Source organism: Muntiacus reevesi, chromosome 13 (assembly GCF_963930625.1).
Source record: "Muntiacus reevesi chromosome 13, mMunRee1.1, whole genome shotgun sequence".
Taxonomy (NCBI): domain Eukaryota; kingdom Metazoa; phylum Chordata; class Mammalia; order Artiodactyla; family Cervidae; genus Muntiacus; species Muntiacus reevesi.
In genome coordinates, this window is record NC_089261.1 from 63,146,084 (window position 1) to 63,165,098 (window position 19,015).

At 34.8% G+C, this 19,015-nt stretch overlaps 1 protein-coding gene across 3 annotated transcripts in view; it reads right to left on the reverse strand.

Moving 5' to 3' along the window:
• The window catches only part of LRBA (LPS responsive beige-like anchor protein), a 719,345-nt gene that overhangs the window by 398,453 nt on the left and 301,877 nt on the right, over positions 1 to 19,015 (reverse strand). For all 3 annotated transcript variants that reach the window (XM_065905003.1, XM_065905001.1, XM_065905002.1), the window contains exon 37: positions 1,978 to 2,144. In XM_065905003.1, the coding sequence (XP_065761075.1) occupies positions 1,978 to 2,144 (167 nt within the window). The remainder of the gene's footprint in view (positions 1 to 1,977; positions 2,145 to 19,015) is intronic.

The following is a 19,015-nucleotide window of genomic DNA, read 5'->3' on the forward strand; positions in this document are numbered from 1 at the left end:
GGAGGCACAATGTGCTTTTGCTACAGCACTGTTTTTAATAAAATCTAAGTAAGTTATGAGATTTATACAGAAAAATATCAATACTAATATTAATTTTCCTTTCAATGATGCATGCTTTGTTGTTGCTCTTAATTTAAAATGTATGCATTTAAAAGCAAACAGTTTGACAGCTGTTTTCATTTGGGAGCAAAAAAGTAAAAAATGTTCTGTCAATTTGGGAAAATATTAAAATTTCAGAAATTACCTCCATTTTTTCTGGCTCTATAGAATAACAGATTTGAAGCCTTTGAATAACTCTATTACAGAAACACTAATTATTTCTAGACAAATACACTTCACAGTCCATTTAGTTCTCCAAGATACTTTATTACACAAAAACCACTTCAGAAAAAAATGCTTTCATGTTGATAGCACAGGTGTACTATGCTATACAAAGATATAGTTATCACTAGAAAGAATTCTGATGTCATAAAAAAGACCCATTTGGTGTTAAGTTGCCTAAACATCTTCATTTTAAAAATTCAAAAACTTTCTTTAGGTTAAAAAAAAAAATTAAGCCTTAAAAAAACAAACAAACACACATTGAGTTCCCAATATGTGCCAACCACTATACATCAAAGTAATCTCCTAATATATACCTAACCCTAATATATACAGCCTGGTGTTGAAATGACTATAACACATCTGTTATATTAAAATTATACTGAAACTCTAAAACCCTCAGCAGAACTCCTCTTCCTCAGTCCCCCTCCAAATATACACCTACGGACTTTTACATGTTGCAAGATAAGGCACTAGAAAGCTCTGACCCAGTAATTCACGTCATTCCCATGACCACTCTTGCAGCTGAGATCAGCTGGAATACGATTAAAACAAACAAACAAACACGGTTTCTGCCTTTACTCAGTCCTTTTGTCTTGACCTGTTTGCCTTGACCTGAACATCAAAAATGATATGCAAAGAAACGAGATTCATTTTAAGTATTTTTCAAGATAAGCATGATGAGATAGATCTCTATATTAGCAAATACTTGTACTCAAAAACATCCCAGAACAGGTTTTAACTCAACTAGTTTATAAAGTTCAGCTTTAAAAAAACTAAAATCATTTTCTATTTACTGGAAAATCTCTAAAACTAGACTTTGCTAAACACATAAACTGCCTGAAACATAAGCAGAAACCAATTACACCTATAAATAACACAGAAGCAATTTACTATTTTCCTTTGTTGTTGTTGTCTTCCAGAAAAACTTATGCAGAAATGAGAAACTAAAAAAATGTTTTTCTAGTGTGAAATGAACTTTTTCATTAACATTACTTTAATGAGTCAAAACATGTTCCTAAAATTTGTAGAATAAAGTATTCCAAAAAGATTAAATTTTATGACGTATCTAAGTTCCTTAGTCTGAGAAAGTAATTTATATATTTTGTTTCTAAAATTAGAACTAAAAACTGCTTGTTCAGTTTAGTAATCTGAAAAGGAGGTAGATATAGTAAATAAAATTTTAAAGATGGTATTGTTTCATCATAGCCCAGTAATCTGCAACAAAACTCAGTAAGACAACATACATTATTATGTTTTCAAATTTATATGCTAAAAACTAAAAAACGTAAATAGGGAATCGTTTCTTCAAATAAAATAGCATACCTGTATAAATTCAGATGTAAGTGCTGCAAGTAAAATAGTTTAAACCAACTACTTCCCTTAACAGTTCACTTCAAAATGAATAAATACACGAGCAATTATTCTTTTAAGAGTAGTTAAAGGAAACTGAAATATCCATAAAAATCCATAACTACACCCATACTGATTTTCTCCTTCCCCTTTGCTTTAAATTCATAGTAGAAGATAAATTACAAAATTAAATTACTCCGTTCTTCATCTGGTCTTGATCATATCCATTTGATCAAAGCCATTTATCTTAACCTAGTCCTTCCACAGAAAATCAGTGGCCAAACCCTAAAGGTATCTCTTTACCTCACTGCAGAATTCCCCCAGGCTCCATGCTTGTCTGTGAGAATGTTGATAATTTTCTGGATTAGTTGAGTTGCTGTGACATGGTCTCGATATTTAGCTGCTCTTATCAAATGATCACACATCTTCTCATCTTCTCGTTTGTCTGCTGAATACTGGGCACACAGAGACTTGGATAGGAAAAAGAAACATCTATTAATATAAAAATATGGGGGAAAACCCCTTTAATTGCATGATGAAATAATCTCTAATATGCACAGAACCAAACAAAAATTTAAAGTGACTTTTACATTGCTCATGAGCTGAACTGACAGAGTTGGTGATCTACTGCCTCAGTACAACAATCCCCCAAGAATTTATTTCTCTGTCATTCAGAAGGTACACTCAGAAGTTGTTAATATCTAAGCAGAGACCTGATAAAGAGAAGAAGCCAGCGATGTGAAGATGTGGGGCCCACACTACAAGTAGCATGAAGGGAGGTTGCAAAGAGCTAAAGCAAAGTGAACAAAGAGAAGAGCGGCATGAAGACAGCCTGGAGAGGGAGGCAGGCAGGGGCTGCATCACTCAGTACTGTGTAGTTGTGGTAAGGAGTTTAGATTCCATTCTAACGCAGTGGGCTACCCGTAGGCTAATCAGGGGAATGATGTGATTGATTTACATATTAAAATGATCAACACAGCTCCATTTAGAGACAATTACAGAGGAACAAGAGGCTTAAGGAGGGAGATCAGTTATCAGGCTACTGCACAGGTCCAGAAAAGAGACGCTGGCAGTTTGCAGTAGTAAACCGAGCTAGTTCTCTAAACCTTTAGAAAACGCCAGCAACAGTGTGGTCTTTCAAGCCCTGGCGACGCAAAATAGACCACCAGCACTAGAATAACCTAGGAACTTATTAAAAGTGCAGAATTATAGGTCCCACTCCACACCAACTAAATCAAAACCTGGATTTTAATGAGATCTCAAGGTGATTTCTAAATTAAAGTTTGAACAGTACTTTCTTAGACATCAATTTTGCCAAAACAAATTTAGAATTCTTTAGCAATAATCAGATACAACACAATCACTAGTTTCCACGATGCTTATTTCTTTGCTTTTGGAATGCAGACATTTGTGGTCTCATGTTTAAGATGCTACGCTACCTAATTAATTGCTTAAAATTAAAAAAAAAATAATGATTAATGTAAACTTGTTACTTAAAAGGTCAGTCCAGTTGGATAGCTCCTTCCTTCCTCTTAGAGTGTAAGAGAGGAAGTGCATGGTTCCAGCAGTACTGAGGGCTCTTTCTGCACCAGAAGAGAAGCAAGCCTGCGGATGAAGACAATACCCACAGGGAGCAGAGGCACGAGGATTACATAACTAGCCTACTCTGAATGGAATTGTAAACTTGTGGATCAACCAAAGATCAGCCTACCTTTAAATTAAACTTTCTGTGAGACCCTTTTTTTCCTTTAAGACTTTTCACAAGAACCTATAAGCTCCTGTTCATTCACCGAAGTCCAGTATGAACTGGGTTTTCTGTTCCTAATACCACAAGCAACCCAAAAGAGATGGTGTTTATGTAAATGCATAAAGAATCAAATATCTCTTGGTTTGTACAGAACACTAGGCTACTGAGATCAAAGGCTGAATCAGCTTGATAGCCTTTGCCCTGGAGAATCCCCATTCTAGACTGTGAGAAGGGAATTGGGAATAAAAGTACAGTCATCTCTTGCTATCTGTGGTGGGGGTGGGGGTGTGGGGGGGAGAGGGCAAGGTTCCAGGACCCCCATGGATACCAAAATTTGCAGATGCAAAATCCCTTTAATACAAATAATATAATATATATGAATATGTTATTATACATATGAATAAACGTAAGACTGGGAAACATAAAAAACCAGACTAAAGCATCATCTTTGGCAGTCTTTATCAGTCTTAAGCAACTTTACCTTGCTAGGTCTAACTGTCCTCCCAACTGCCAAAATGAGAGGATTATATTACCTCTAAGGATCGTACACTTAAAAGATTTTGGCCAATTTCTAGGAGGTTAGTTTCTGTATATTGTTAAAAGGAGAGTACTTCTTTTATCTAAGCACTGATATGGAAAAAATAAATTATGTTAGAAACGAGATTCATTTATAAAATACTACAAGCAAATGCCAGGCTTCCCCAGTGGCTCAGAGATAGAGAGTCCACCTGCAATGCAGGAGACACGGGTTCAATCCCTGGGTAGGGAAGATCTCCTGGAAAAGTGAACGGCAACCCACTCCAGTATTGTTGCCCAGGCAATCCCATGGACAGAGAAGCCTGGAGGGTTACAGTCCATAGAGTCGCAAAGAGTCGGACATGACTGGAGCGACCGAACATGCACACACAGGCAAATGCCAGATACCACGTTAAAAAATAAAAGCCTGAGCCAAACAAACTCCAAGATAGTTCAGTTTGTTAAAATCATGATTTGAGTAAAGAAAAGAAAATATGATTAAGAAACACTTGAAGGGAGTAGTTTAAGTGAAGATAACTAGGGAATTATTCCATTGTTAACACAAAGGTTAACTACTATGTGATATTTTCAGAGATTCATCCCAGAACTAGGCAGCACTCTGTAGGTTACTTCACATCAAAGTCAACCACACGCTGAAACCACAGGACAAAACAGCAGACACTGCGAGAACATGTATAGCTTAAACATCCCCTAATGGACGCACAGTGTGCCTTTATCTAACCTCACCTGATGATAAGAGGGAATTAAGATTACTGATGGAAATTGAAAAATAATTGGTCTGAATACTCCCCTGAAACACCAGATACCTTCATATTAAATGTACCAAAATTACCAAAAAAGACATTATTAAATAGGCTACCTGTATGTACTTTATTAATACTAGACTAGTTTAACTTTATCAAATCATATTCTTCAAAACATTTGGTAAGCAACTGAAGTTTGCATAAAAAGGCATAATTCTAAAAAGAAGAGTTCAAGGTAGTAAGTTAAATAGCAAAATGGTTTAAAGTGCTCTTTAATGGATCCTCCTTTATAATATAAACAGCAACTTCTCATATCTGACATAAAATCTATACAAATAAATCACATTAAAGGGCTATTCTCTCCTGATTATCAATCTCTGTCTCATTGGGGAACATTAGAGTCACATCTAACCTTAAAACATGATAAAAGGAAACCAAACAAGAATGTTTTGTAACGATATAATGAACTTGCATCTATTCTTAAAAGCATCTTTAAAATGCAATTTTATTCTTATTAAAAAACCAATAACATATTCAACATATGACATATCATTCAAAGTCAAATACAGATGAGGAATATTTGCCTGAAGATCAAACACATGTTACTTATTGAAGGAATATGTGTGTGAGTGTATGCTTGTGTTTAAGGGTTAAGTGGAGGTATCCCAAAAGACCTTACCAAAATGTACCATCTATCAATAAATTCAAGGGCCAGGTCTAGTGAGTGCCTGCTAAATTGCTTCAGTTGCGTTAGACTCTGGACCCTATGGACTGTAGGCCACCAGGTTCCTCTGTCCATGGGATTCTCCAGGCAAGAATACTGGAGTGGGTTGCCATTTACTTTTCCAGGGGATCTTCCAAGCCCAGGGATTGAACCCAAGTCTCTTGTGTCTCCTGCATTGGCAGAAGGGTTCTTTGCCATGAGCGCCACTTGGGAAGCCCACCAGGTCTAGGACTTTCACTCAATTTTACTTCACATCAACTTCTCTGTTTTCCTACTTTAAGCAACACATGAACTAAGTAATATAGCATCACAACAATGACCCTCCTGCCCAACCTGAATCTTAAAATTAAAAAAACAGAAAAAAGCATCCTGGCAACTAATTCAAATACATTTGATTTGAATTTGAATATTGCTAAAGAAATCTAAGATTTATTAATACAGAATTAATAAAACATAAGATAAATCTAGTTCTTAAAAAATTCACTTAACTGAAGAGAGGAGCAATTTAGACTGATCAATTATAATTCAAATAACTACTCTGGATCTTAAGTAAAGACAATATCACATTTATCCTTTCCTTTCAGAGATATGTCTCTAAGTTTACTATTTGTCCTTTGTATGAAAGCTCAGAGAGAAATGAACTTAAAATCAAGCAGATTTCTCTATTATGCTCCTGCCATCACTCTGATGACCTTCCTGGTGGACAGACTTTCTCTTCATTATCTCCCAGGATGCTTGCATTTTCTCAAGGCTTTGTCATACGTCCCTTGGCAATATCATCCACTCCCATCATCATCTGCTATTATCAATTTAGATGTAGCTTCAAGTTTTTCATGTCTGACTCAGCTGTTTCCCAAATTCAGATCCCACATTTCTATCTGTAGGACAGTCTCCAATCATTCAATAAGTACCTAAAATTTAAAACATACAACCCACCATCTTTATCCCAAACATGCTATTACACTGAAAAGGGAAAGGTTTTCTATTTCTGTCATCTGTGACTTTTCAATTTCCCTCACATCATATCTCATCATTCCCAGCAAAACCTCTAACCACTCATCACAGCCCTAATGTAGATCTTTATTTGCTCACAACTCAGCTCTTGAAATAATCTTCTGTCCTTTTATGAGAAGTCCCAGAATTATTTCTAGAAAAATTTGCTTTGGAATAACATAGATATAAGTATAGATCCCATCCTCAAAAACTACATAATTGTTTAAGATATTGAAAAATTAGAAGCAAATTTTACTGCCTAGATCTGTGTATGTGTAGCCATCTATAAAGTGGAATATTATCTTTTACATTACTATCTATCCAGACTCTATTTGCCAGATATACTAGATTATACACTACTACCCAAATAGTGTCAAGACATTTTCAAGGGCTGGAAAATGCACTTCTCCTATAGCTTTTATATGTGAAACAAGTTTAAAGATGTCTACTGAGAAGGTACGAGGAAAATTTAAAAGACAAACTACTAGAGAAGAGGAACTCATGCAGAGGAAAATATATGGAAATCTAGACGTCCTTTTGATTTAAAGAATATAAAAGGTGGAAAAAACCTCAAAAAATCCAAAATAATTGGAAATTAAACAACATCTCCAAATAAAAAATATGGATCAAAAATGAAATCACAAAGAAAATCAGAAAAAAACTGTGGGAACTGGATAAAACAGTATTTAAAGTAAAATTTATACATTTAAATATATTAGAAAATATTAAATATTTAAGGAAGAAATAATACAAATCTTAAACTCAGATGACAGAAGCTAAGGAATACACTGCAACTAATTTTGCATTAAAGGAACAGAAAGCTAAATAATAACAATTTGCATAAATAAACACAAAAACTCAACAAAATATTACCATTCAGCTATCTATAAAACAGACTATACACCATGATGAAGTAGAGTATATCTATGGAATGCAAAGTTGATTTAATATTTAAATATAAACCAGTATAAAATTCACCTTAAGACAGAAAAAAGGGAGAAAAACATATCTAAATCATTTTTTAAAAGCAATTAATTAAATAATCAATTAACATTCAAAACCCTTTCATGAAGATTAATTAATTAATTAAATAACAAGCACTCCACAAACCAGGAATACAAGAGACTTCCTAAACCTTAGGAAGGACATCTATAAAAATTATTCAACTAAAACTGGAAATAAAGGGCTATGTCCTCTCTCATGACTTCTGTTCAATATGGGAAAAGAGATCTTAACCAGCAGAATGCAACAAAAAATAAACAAGTAAGCAAAAAGATAGTTTGAAAAGGAAAGACTAACAGACTCTTTATTTGTATATACGTTCCTCCATGTTATAATTCTGAGCATTCTAAGAAAAAACTACTAGAATATATAATACAAGTTTCTTAGATGAAAGATCAATATACTAAAAGTTAATTATGTACCTACATGCTGGCAATAAATAACTCAAAAACAATTAATAATACCATTAATAAAGTGAAATATTTAGCAGGATATAAAAACATATTCAAGTCTACACAATGAAAACCATAAAACACTGCTAAGAGAAACTAAGACTAAATAACTGAGGATATATACAATGCTCATAGATTTAAAATCTCAGTATTAAAAAAAAATATATACTTTTCAAATTGGTTTTATATAGATTCAACCCAATCTTAATTAATACTTTAGGAGGTTTTCTTAAGGATACATTGACAGCTGAGTCTAAAATATATCTGAACAAAAAAGAAAAAAAAATTTACAAAGGAGAGATGAAACTGTAGAATTTTATACTCTTTGAATCACACTGTAAAATAAGAAATCAAGACAGCATAGGTTACGAAATGAAAAAAGAGTGCTTTTCAACAACTGGTACTGAAATGCCTGGCCACTGTCAAAGGAGCAAAAAAAGAAAAAATCTTGTTTTCACCTCATACCACACACGAAATGTTTAATCCAAAATGAATAAAAAATATAGATGTAAAAGTTAAAATTTTAGCACTTCTAGAAAAATAAAACAGAAAATGTTATGAACTTCAAGTAGGTAGAGAATACTTAAACTAAAATTCATAGAGTGGAGAGTGTAAAAGAAAATCATAACCATAAAAAAAAATTGACAAATTGGACTTCAGTGAAACTTATAAAATCTGCCCTGTAAAAATCACCATTCAGAAAACGAAAAGGCCAGTGAGGGAAGGAGAGAGTGGGACGAATGGAGAAAGTAACATCAACATATATGCACTCCCGTGAGTAAAACAAATACCAAGTGAGAAGTGGGGGCCTAGCCTGGCATTCTGCAGTGACCTAAAGGGGTGGGCAAGGAGGGGAGGAAGCTAAAAAGGGAGGTGACACGTGTGATTACAGCTGACTCGCGATGTTGTACAGCAGAAACCAACACAATGTTGTATAGCAGTTTTCCTGCAATTAAGAAAGAAATTAAAAGTAAATGAATAAAGAAAAAACAAAAATGAAAAGGCAACGAGAAAAAACATTCACCATACGTATAACTGACAAAAGAGTTCCTTACAGGAAATATAAAGAACTCCTACAGTGCAATAAAGACAAAGAAATTTAAAACCATAAACAAAGGATCTGACTAGACATTTTACAAAAGATACACAAATGACTAATAAGTATGTGAAAAAATGCATAGTCAGCAGAGAAATTCAACAAAGACCCACAACACTCTATCGTTATATATACACTAGAAGGGCTGAAATTACAGGAACTGACAATAAATATTGGCAAGGATGTGGAACAAAGGGAACTCTCATACCTACCAACTAGACTGATGAAGGGTAAAACCTACAACTAGTCTAGAAAATAGCCTGGCAGCTTCTCCTAAGCCTAAATATAAACTTGCAACAGCACATAGCAATTATACTCCTAGGTAATTTCCTCCAAATGAATGATAACATATTTGCACAAAAATGAATTGTATGAAAATGCCCATAATGCTTTTAATCGTAAGAGCCAAACCCTGGAAATTACCCAATATACACCTACAGAGGAATGGATAAACAAATTAGTACTGCTTAGCAATATAAAAAACAAGAGTAACACACAAACAACAATGTGGATTAGTATCAAGAATCGTATGTTGACCCAAACAATCCAGACATTAGAGCACCCATTATGTAATGTATATGGAATTGTATACCACACCAAACTATCTGTAATAACAGAAACCAGATGAGCAGTTGCCTACAGTTAGGTATGTATATGAAACTGCCTGAAAGGCAGGAGACCCGGGTTCAGTTCCTGGGTCAGAAAGATCCCCTGGAGAAGGAAATGGCAACCCACTCCAGTATTCTTGCCTGGAGAATCCCATGGACAGAGGAGTCTGGGGGGCTACAGTCGGTGGGGTCGCAAAGAGTCAGATACGACTGAGCGACTAAACCACCACCACCAGTTTGTGTATGTGCAGCGGAACTGACCACACTGAAACAAAAGCGAATTCCCCAAGGTGACAGAAAATTTCCATATCTTGATTGTAACAGCAACAAAGATATATACACTTGTCAAAACTCATCCAACTGTATATCTGAAGTGAGTATATTATATATAAATCACTCAATAAAGTATATTTAAGAAGTTCTTAAAAATGAATAGTCAAGGCACTAACAGGAAAGAAAGTAGTTTAAATATTCATATTGAAAAAATTAGCGCATATGCCAAGTAGGTCAATGCACTCTATAAATCAGTAAGGTAGATAAGCAGTAAGAGAGAGAACTAATAAGAAACCAGGTAAAAGACAAATAGGTACTGCACAAAAATTCTTTTTAAAAAAATAATACATAACAAGCAGGAGAAAAGATGTACACTTTAATTTGTAAAGAAAATCCAAAATAAAACACAGTGACATACCACTACACAACTACCAGAAATGGTCTCATAGACAACAAAAGAGTTCAAAATATAGTACTTGGGTACAATCTCAAAAATGGTAGAATGATCTCGGTTCCCTTCCAAGGCTAACTATTCAACATCACAGTAATCCAAGTCTAAGCCACAACCACAAACATTGAAGAAGCTGAAGTTGATGGCTTCTATGAAGACCTACTCGATCTTCTAGAACTAACACCAAAAAAAGACATCCTTTTCATCATAGGGGATTGGAATGCAAAAGTAGAAAGTCAAGAGATTCCGGGAGGTGAAAGTAAGTTTGGCCCTGCAGTACAAAATGAAGCAGGGCAGAGGCTAACCAAGTTTTGTCATGAGAAACCACTGGTCATAGCAACAGGAGAGACAGCTCTACACATGGACATCACCGACTGATTATATTCTCTGCAGCCAAATGGAGAAGCTCTATACAGTCAGCAAACACAACACCTGGAGCTGACTGTGACTCAGATCATCAGCTCCTTATCACAAAATTCAGGCTTAAAGTGAGGAAAGCAGGGAAAACCACCAGACCATTCAGGTATGACCTAAATCAAATCCTTTAAATTTATACAGTGGAAGTAACAAATAGATTCAAGAGATTAGATTTGATGGACAGAGTGCCTGAAGAACAATGGATGGAGATTCATAACACTGTACAGGAAGCAGTGACCAAAACCATTCCAAATGAAAAGAAATGCAAGAGGGCAAAGTGGTTATCTGAGGAGGCTTTACAAATAACCAAGCAAAGAAGAGAAGTGAAAAGTAAGGGAGAAAGGGAAAGATACAGTGAACTGAATGCAGAGTTTCAGAGAATAGCAAGGAGAGAGAAGAAAGCCTTCTTAAATGAACAATATAAAGAAATGGAGGAAAACAAGAGAATGAGAAAGACTCGGGATCTCTTCGAAAAAACTGGAGATAGCAAGGGAACATTTCATGCAAGGATGGGCAAGATAAAGGACATAAACAGTAAGGACCTAACAGAAACAGAAGAGATTAATTAAGAAGAGGTGACAAGAATACACAGAACTACACACAAAGGGTCTTAATGTCCAGGGTAACCATGATGAGGTGGTCAGTCACCATGCCAGACATCCTGGAATGTGAAGTCAAGTGGGCCTCAAAAGCATTACTATGAACAAAGCTAGTTCATAGTATGAAATGAAGTAGAAGGAATTCTAGCTGAGCTATTTCAAATCCTAAAAGATGATGCTTTACAGTGCCGCAATCAATACGTCAACAAATAGAAAATTCAGCACTGGCCACAGGACTGGAGAAGGCCAGTTTTCCATTCCAATTCCAAAGAAAGGAAATGCCAAAGAATGTTCAAACTACTGTAAAACTGTGCTCATTCCACATGCTAGCAAGGTAATGATCAAAATCCTTCCCGATAGGCTTCAGCAGTACATGAACCAAGAACTTCCAAATGTACAAGCTGAAATTGAAAAGGCAGAGGAACCAGAGATCAAATTGCCAAAATCCACTGGATCACAGAAAAAGCAAAGGAATTCCAGAAAAAAATTGATTTCTGCTTCATTGACAATGCTGATACCTTTGACTGTGTGGGTCACAACAAACTGTGGAAAATTCTTAAAGATAAGGGAATAGCAGACCACCTTGTCTCCTGATTAATCTGCATGCAGGTCAAGAAGTAACAGTTAGAATTGGACATGAAACGATGGACTGGTTTAAAATTGAGAAAGAAGTATGTCAAGGCTATATATTATCACCCTGCTTATTTAACTCATATGCAGACTGCATCATGTGAAATGCCAAACTGGATGAATCACAAGCCAGAATCAAAATTGCTGGGAGAAATATTAACAACCTCAGATATGTAGATGATACCCACTGTCATGGCAGAAAATGAAGAGGACCTAGAAAGCCTCTTGATGAGGGTCAAAGAAGAGAGTAAAAATGTTGGCTTAAAACTCAACATTCAAAAACCGAAAATCATGGCATCCAGTCCCATCACTTCATGGTAAATAGATGGGGAAAAACTGAAAACAGTGACAGATTTTAATTTCCTGAGTTCTAAAATCACTGAGGACGATGACTGCAGCCATGAAACTAAAAGATGCTTGCTCCTTGGAAAGAAAGAAGTAACAAATCTGGACAGCATATTAAAAAGTGAAGATATAACTTTCAGACAAAGGTCTACATAGTCAAAGCTATGGTTTTTCCAGAGAGTTCAACCATAAAGAAGGCTGAGCACCAAAGAATTGATGCTTCTGAATTGTGGGATTGAGAAGACTCTTGAGAGCCCGTTGGACTGGAAGGAGATCAAACCAGTCAGTCCTAAAGGAAATCAACCTTGAATATTCACTGGAAGGACTGATGCTGAAGATGAAGCTCCACTACTTTGGCCACTTAATGCAAAGAGCCAACTCACTGGAAAAGACCCTGATGCAGGAAAAGATTGAGGGCAGAAGGAGAAGGGGATAACAGAGGATGAGATGGTTGGATGGCATCACTGACTCAATGGACATGAGTTTGAGCAAGCTCCATGCGACAGTGAAGGCTAGTGGAGTCTGGCTCGCTGCAGTCCATGGAGTCACAAAGAGCTGGACACACCTGAGCAACCGAACAACAAATCCACCCTGCAAACTAACATGAGCGTGTGCACCAACAGACAGTAAAGCGGCACTGATCCTGATACTAACAGCTAAACATGGACTGTCAACCAACAGCAGAGGCGATTATGGAAAACCACTGCTCTAGTCATGAAACAGAATAACACGCGGTACTGAAAATGAAAAAGAGAACGTAGCAAATGAAATGAATCTCACAAACATAACACTGGAACTAAAAATGCCAGAGAGAACCAATTTTGATTCAATTTTTGTAAAGTTCAACAATGGGAAAAGAAATTACAATGATTAAAAAACACAGAGTTACGCATTAAAAGAAAAAAAAACAAAAGCAAGTAAGTCATTAGAGAAAATGACATTATTTAGCTTAATGGAACAAAAAAAGGTTGTGATTAGATATATAAATGCACAAGGCTTCTCACAACCACTTCAGCTAAGAAAAGGAGGTAAATTAATGTTAAATGCATACTTTTTTCTAGAGTATATTTTATAGAAACAGATTATAAAGCAAGTTTTCATTAAGTTTGCATAATATTGTGATACAAAAACAAATTTCAGTTAAAAAGTTCAAGGCTAAAATCTTTAAAATATTTTATAACCCATTATTCTAATTTACTAACATTTATTTTTAATTAAGTAATTGAAATGCATTGGCTTCACACGTTTTGTGCTTCAGTTTTTAAAAGAAATTTATACTCAAATTTAAAAAGTAATGACTTATATGATAAAGAAATTCCTCTCTTCTACTGTTTGGCTGCTTTCTACAGGTGTAGTCATGTTAACATGAATGTAGTGCCTATGTAAATAAAATCAACTTATACATCATTCCTTTTCAAGACAAAGTTCTATCTTCATTCGTTTTCATGGCTATACACAGTATTATATTTTTAGTTAAATAAACACACTTTCTGGTAAACACTTGTAAGTGTACTACCTTATGCCCCAATTTATCTCAAAATCACTTACACTATAAAGTGTTTGTCTCATTGTAAACCATTTAAAAGGGTCATCATCTAAAGGACAACAAATTAAGAAGCTTTTCAACAGTTCAATTTTGGAGGTCTTTGCACTCAATCTCAATTCAGATTTAAAGTCCAACCATTAAAAATAAAAAAATGTTTTCTGTGGGAATGTGACAGAGCCTCCTGAAAAACTTAGAAAAATAAAAGCTTAAAAAACGCAACAGCAAACGAAAGTCAACCAATGACAATGTGTGACAGCCACCTTTAATTCTAAAGTGATTCTTCTGTCATCCAATGCTTCGAAGTATTGATTTCTCTCAGCATGAAAAAGTCTAAGCCAATGAAATAGATATAGTATCATCCCCCTGATAATAGCATTCAAGGTGAAAACAGGCAGAACACTTATCAAAGTATTGCTTCCATTTCTTATTGTTTTAATGGACTGGATACAATGTGTTGGGTTCTTATCTTTACAATTGCAGACTTCAAACAATATTTTTAAATAATCTGAGGGCTAATATATGTTCTAATATTTTACTTTAGAGAATAAAAAAAGGGGCTTCAAAAGCTTTTACATATTTGTAAAGTGAAGTCAACACCTTGGTTACAGTTTCCACTTGCATGTAAAATGCACATACAACACTGTTTACATTATTTCACTGCTACATTAGAGTTACTTGTTAACAATGAAAATTAAAAAATTTTTAAGTAAATAACAAAATAGCTTTCATAAAGACAACCTGATTTCTTTAACAATGCCTGCATACATTATATATCAGTTTGGTAGATAAAGTAAAATGTGGTTAGTATCAGTGATCAATAAAATTGACAGGAAATTTGGGACTTCCCTGGTGGTCCAGTGGCTGGGACTCCATGCTCCCAGTGCAGGGGACCGGGGTTCAATCCCTGGCTAGGGAACTAGATCCCACAGGCCACAACTAAACAGTTTGTATGCTGCAAGTAAAGACCTGGTGCAAATAAACAAATAAATATTTTTAAAAAATAAAATAAATAAAATAAAATTGACAGGAAATTTAAATAGAGTTAAATTCAAATAACTATATTCTAAAATTCATAATGAGGCAAGTATATCTTCCCGTAAGATTATAATTATACACAAATACATATAAACACATATACAGTGAAAGAGAGAGAGAAATTCAAAAGTTTTTATTTTTTAAACTTTACTTTTTGTTAATTTGCATAAGAGCTAAATATCTTAAACAAATCCTATAATCTATTAACTCAACGTATCTACCTAACCATTAGGTCTTTTGGAAATCATACAAAACTAGGGCATCTTACTTGTACTAGGCTAAAAGTAGTGTGTGTGTGTGTACATATGTATACATATATTTTAATTTCAAATAACAGTAGATCAAGAACAAGCATGAAAACCAAAAAGTTAAAAAGAGATTAATTCATTCTTTAAGAAACCAAAGTTAATACTGTGGTTAAGAACACAGACTCTGGAGCTAGACAACCTGAGTTTAAATCTTGGCTTGGACACATTCATGATCAAGCTAGGTATTTAACCTCCCCATGCCTCAGTTTCCTCATAGAAAAAGGATGCAATGTGATGTGCTTTTCATAAAGTTCCAATATGCATAGACATAAAACAATCAGAATGTTGACAGGCGTATACACTAACACCCAACAGTTACTGTAGACTGTCATGAAGTTAAGCAACTATAATGAAAACAGTCCCTTGTCTTCCATCATCTGAATGTAGCTGAGAGACATGGAGTAAAAATAATTACAATATGAGATACTTGCTAAGAAAGATATTCACAGTGTGCTTGGAAAGAACAGAAAAGAACTATTCAGAACCAGTGAGAGTTTCACAAAGGAACTAGAGGCTAAGTATCTTTTCATGGAGAAGAAAGGGCTCATTTAAGATAGAAGAAATAAAATATAGCAAAATAGAGGCAAAAAGATGAGAACAGTTCAAATAAAAAACTTTAAGAATAACAGAATAAGACTTGCAATTACCAGAGCTCTCTCTTTTTTTAAGTAAACCAGTACAAGCTTCTTTATATCTTCCTTGGGTGCCTAATGTATTTTTACCCATTTCCTTCCTAAAAAGATTATTCCTCAAAGGTTTTTATAAATGGTTTAACATATAAATAGTTGATTTGTACAACTGTTAAGATAACTAGGATATATCATAAACTGAAACCTTAAATACAGGCTTTATCTATCTGTAAGGAGTATAGTCAGACATTTTCCTAGAAGAGATTTTTAAACAGCAGTAAGATATCTAGTTCTCTATCAAGACTATATTTTACATTATTAGAATCTAATGAGAACACAATGAAGAAAATATATTTTTCAGTTCACATTTAATTTGATTAGCATTGCTCACAGGTATGAATTCCATTTCACTTGGGCCATAGTTCCTTTGCTTTTTTCTAGCTTTCTACCTTTAACAGAGTGCCCAGTAACATAGTTCTGTTTCTTGGAGCTGGAGAAGCATCACTTATAATTTTCAAAGTCAGAGACATCTGACTTTGGAATGGTTTTCCTTTGTCCCAACAATGAAAGCTTCTTTAGCTTCACATGTTATTCTAAAAAGGATGATTTTTTTAAAAAAAATATGTACATGCATGCATGTGCCCTGTGTAGACATGTATACTTTCTATTCAGAAGTTACCCCCCATAGAAGACTGAGAGCAGAAAATGCTGTGAGCCCAGTTCTTAATCTGGCCATTATCAAGAAGCTAAAATAGGAAGTGAGACAAGTTAAAACACACCCTAGAAGAATCTCTAAAAATAGTGCATTCCAGAATGAATACAGCTGACTTTGGAAATGTACTGAGAAATACTATGACTAAAGAGTCCAGGTGTGAAAGATAAACCAGAACATGTATGATAAGCCAGAGTGAGAATTTTCCTTAAGGAGTTTGATGGTCCCACTGTCAATTAACCAGAAGAAGGAAAAAAGGTGAACCCTGGACTTAGTAAGAACCAGCATTCTTTTTATTCTAAGACTGGATGCAAGTCAGCCTGTACTAAAAGAAGAAGGAATGTGATCAAAGGAGATCTCTATGTGAGGGAGCTGAACAAGCCCCTGCAACTTGGCAAAGCCAACAGAGAGAGAGGTCAAGAGAAAACCTCCTCTGCAGGAGTGTGGCCTATGAAAGAGCAGATGCAAAACTCAGTAATGAGCTTTCCTTTTCTGCACTGTGATGTCTTTCATCATTGCAAGGTCTACAAAGGAGAAAAAGAAAAGCCTATGTCCATGCTTTGAGCAATAGGATAAAGATAAAACAGCTACTTCCTGGGAAAGCCACTTGTATGATACTAAGAGATAGCCTCCAGAATTCTGACAGAGCAGTCGACTGGATCAAGGCCATAAGGCAGGTTAGAATTCCAGAGTAAGCATGGGACATATAAGCATTCCTTGAGTAATCCTTGAGATTACTTAAAATAAAAAAATTACTCTTCATTTTAAAGTAACAATAATAGCTGCATCATTAAACATTTAGTATGGACTCACCTAACAGGCACTTTACACTTATCAAATCCCATTTACTCCTCATTACTATAGGTAGGCACCATTATTATCCTGATTTTCACATGAGACATTAATGTCTTAGCTCACACAGTCAGTAAATGACAGAGTCAAAATTAATGCACAAGGTTATCTGACTGGAAAGTCAGAACTATGTGAAACCGCACCAGAGTAATCTGTGGTCTCATTGGCTGAGTGCTCATTAAACTAAAGTGATCTGGCCATTTAAAAGGACTCATAATAGTTCTTTACTTAACCAACGTATCTATAGTATTTTATCACTCTCATGTTTGTTTACAACATCATTTTTATCTAATAGAAATAAAATAATACCCAAAGCTACAATTATATGTGTGTGTGTCTACATATATATAGAGAGAGTCAAGCTTACCATTTTCCCATTCCTGTGCTATAGATGAAGAAGTAAATAAAAAGAGGATAAGAAGTATGTCTAAAACCATAATGTAGTAAACAAATACCAAAGACAGGATAAGAACTTCCATTCTACTGCTTTGCTATGATGACTCAAGCTGTGATCTTGAGCTATGATGACTCAAGATCTATTAATCAGCCATCTCTTCAGGAAATGACAGAACTTATAATGCAAAGTGTACCTCAAGAAAGAAATGTTGCAAAGACAGTGGGATGTATTAATCACCAATAAAGAGTCATCATGAGAAATAGAAGGCATAAAGTTAAGCTTTTAAAAAGTTATCATGAACCTTGGTCATCCCTTTCTCAGCTACTTAAGAAGGAAATGGCTACCCACTCTAGCATTCTTGCCTAGAAAATTCCATGGACAGAGAAGCCTGGTGGACTAGTCCATGGGGTCACAAAGAGTCAGACATGACTGAGTGACTAACACACTTAAGATGAGATGTTCCAAATAGGAGTTAAAAATATAAGGGAATAAATAAGAAAGGATAAAATAAAAAGAAGACAAGACAAGCAGGAAAGCATAAATGGGAAGTTCACTTGAAAATATTTTCACTGTATCATAATTACAAGTTTACTCTAAAAGTTACTAAGAAAAAAAATATACAGTGTCATTCTATTTCATTTGCTTTGTATTTCAACCACTAACTAAAAAACAAATTGGGGAATTCAATTTGAGAATATAAAATTTAAAAGTGGACAAAGATGAAAAAAAGTTTGCTCTTCAACTAATGTTTAAATAGCTCAGATTTATTTTGCACTCCACCAATTTTACATGCAGGTAAGAACCAATATATAAAGTTAGTAGAAAGAGAAAATAAACAGAGAAAACATGTTTATGGTTTCAGTTTCAAAAATTTTTCTGCAATTTAAAGATTGAATGAAAGGAAATTTAAAGATTACTATATAGCTGATATTCTAACAGAACATAAGCAATATCAAGTGGTGGGAGAGAATGTAGAGGAAAGGAAATCTTGTGCACTGTCAGTGGGAACAAACTGGACCAGCCATTACTGAAGACAGCATGGAGGTTTCCCAAAAAGTTAAAAATAGAGCTACTATACGATCCACCAATGTACTTCTTTATATCTAAAGGAAATAACTCACTACCTTGAATAAAAACATGCACTCCGAAATTCCTTGCAGCATTATTAAAAATAGTCAAAATATGGAAACATCCTAGGTATCCATCAACAAATGGATAAACAAAATGTACACATACACTGGAATA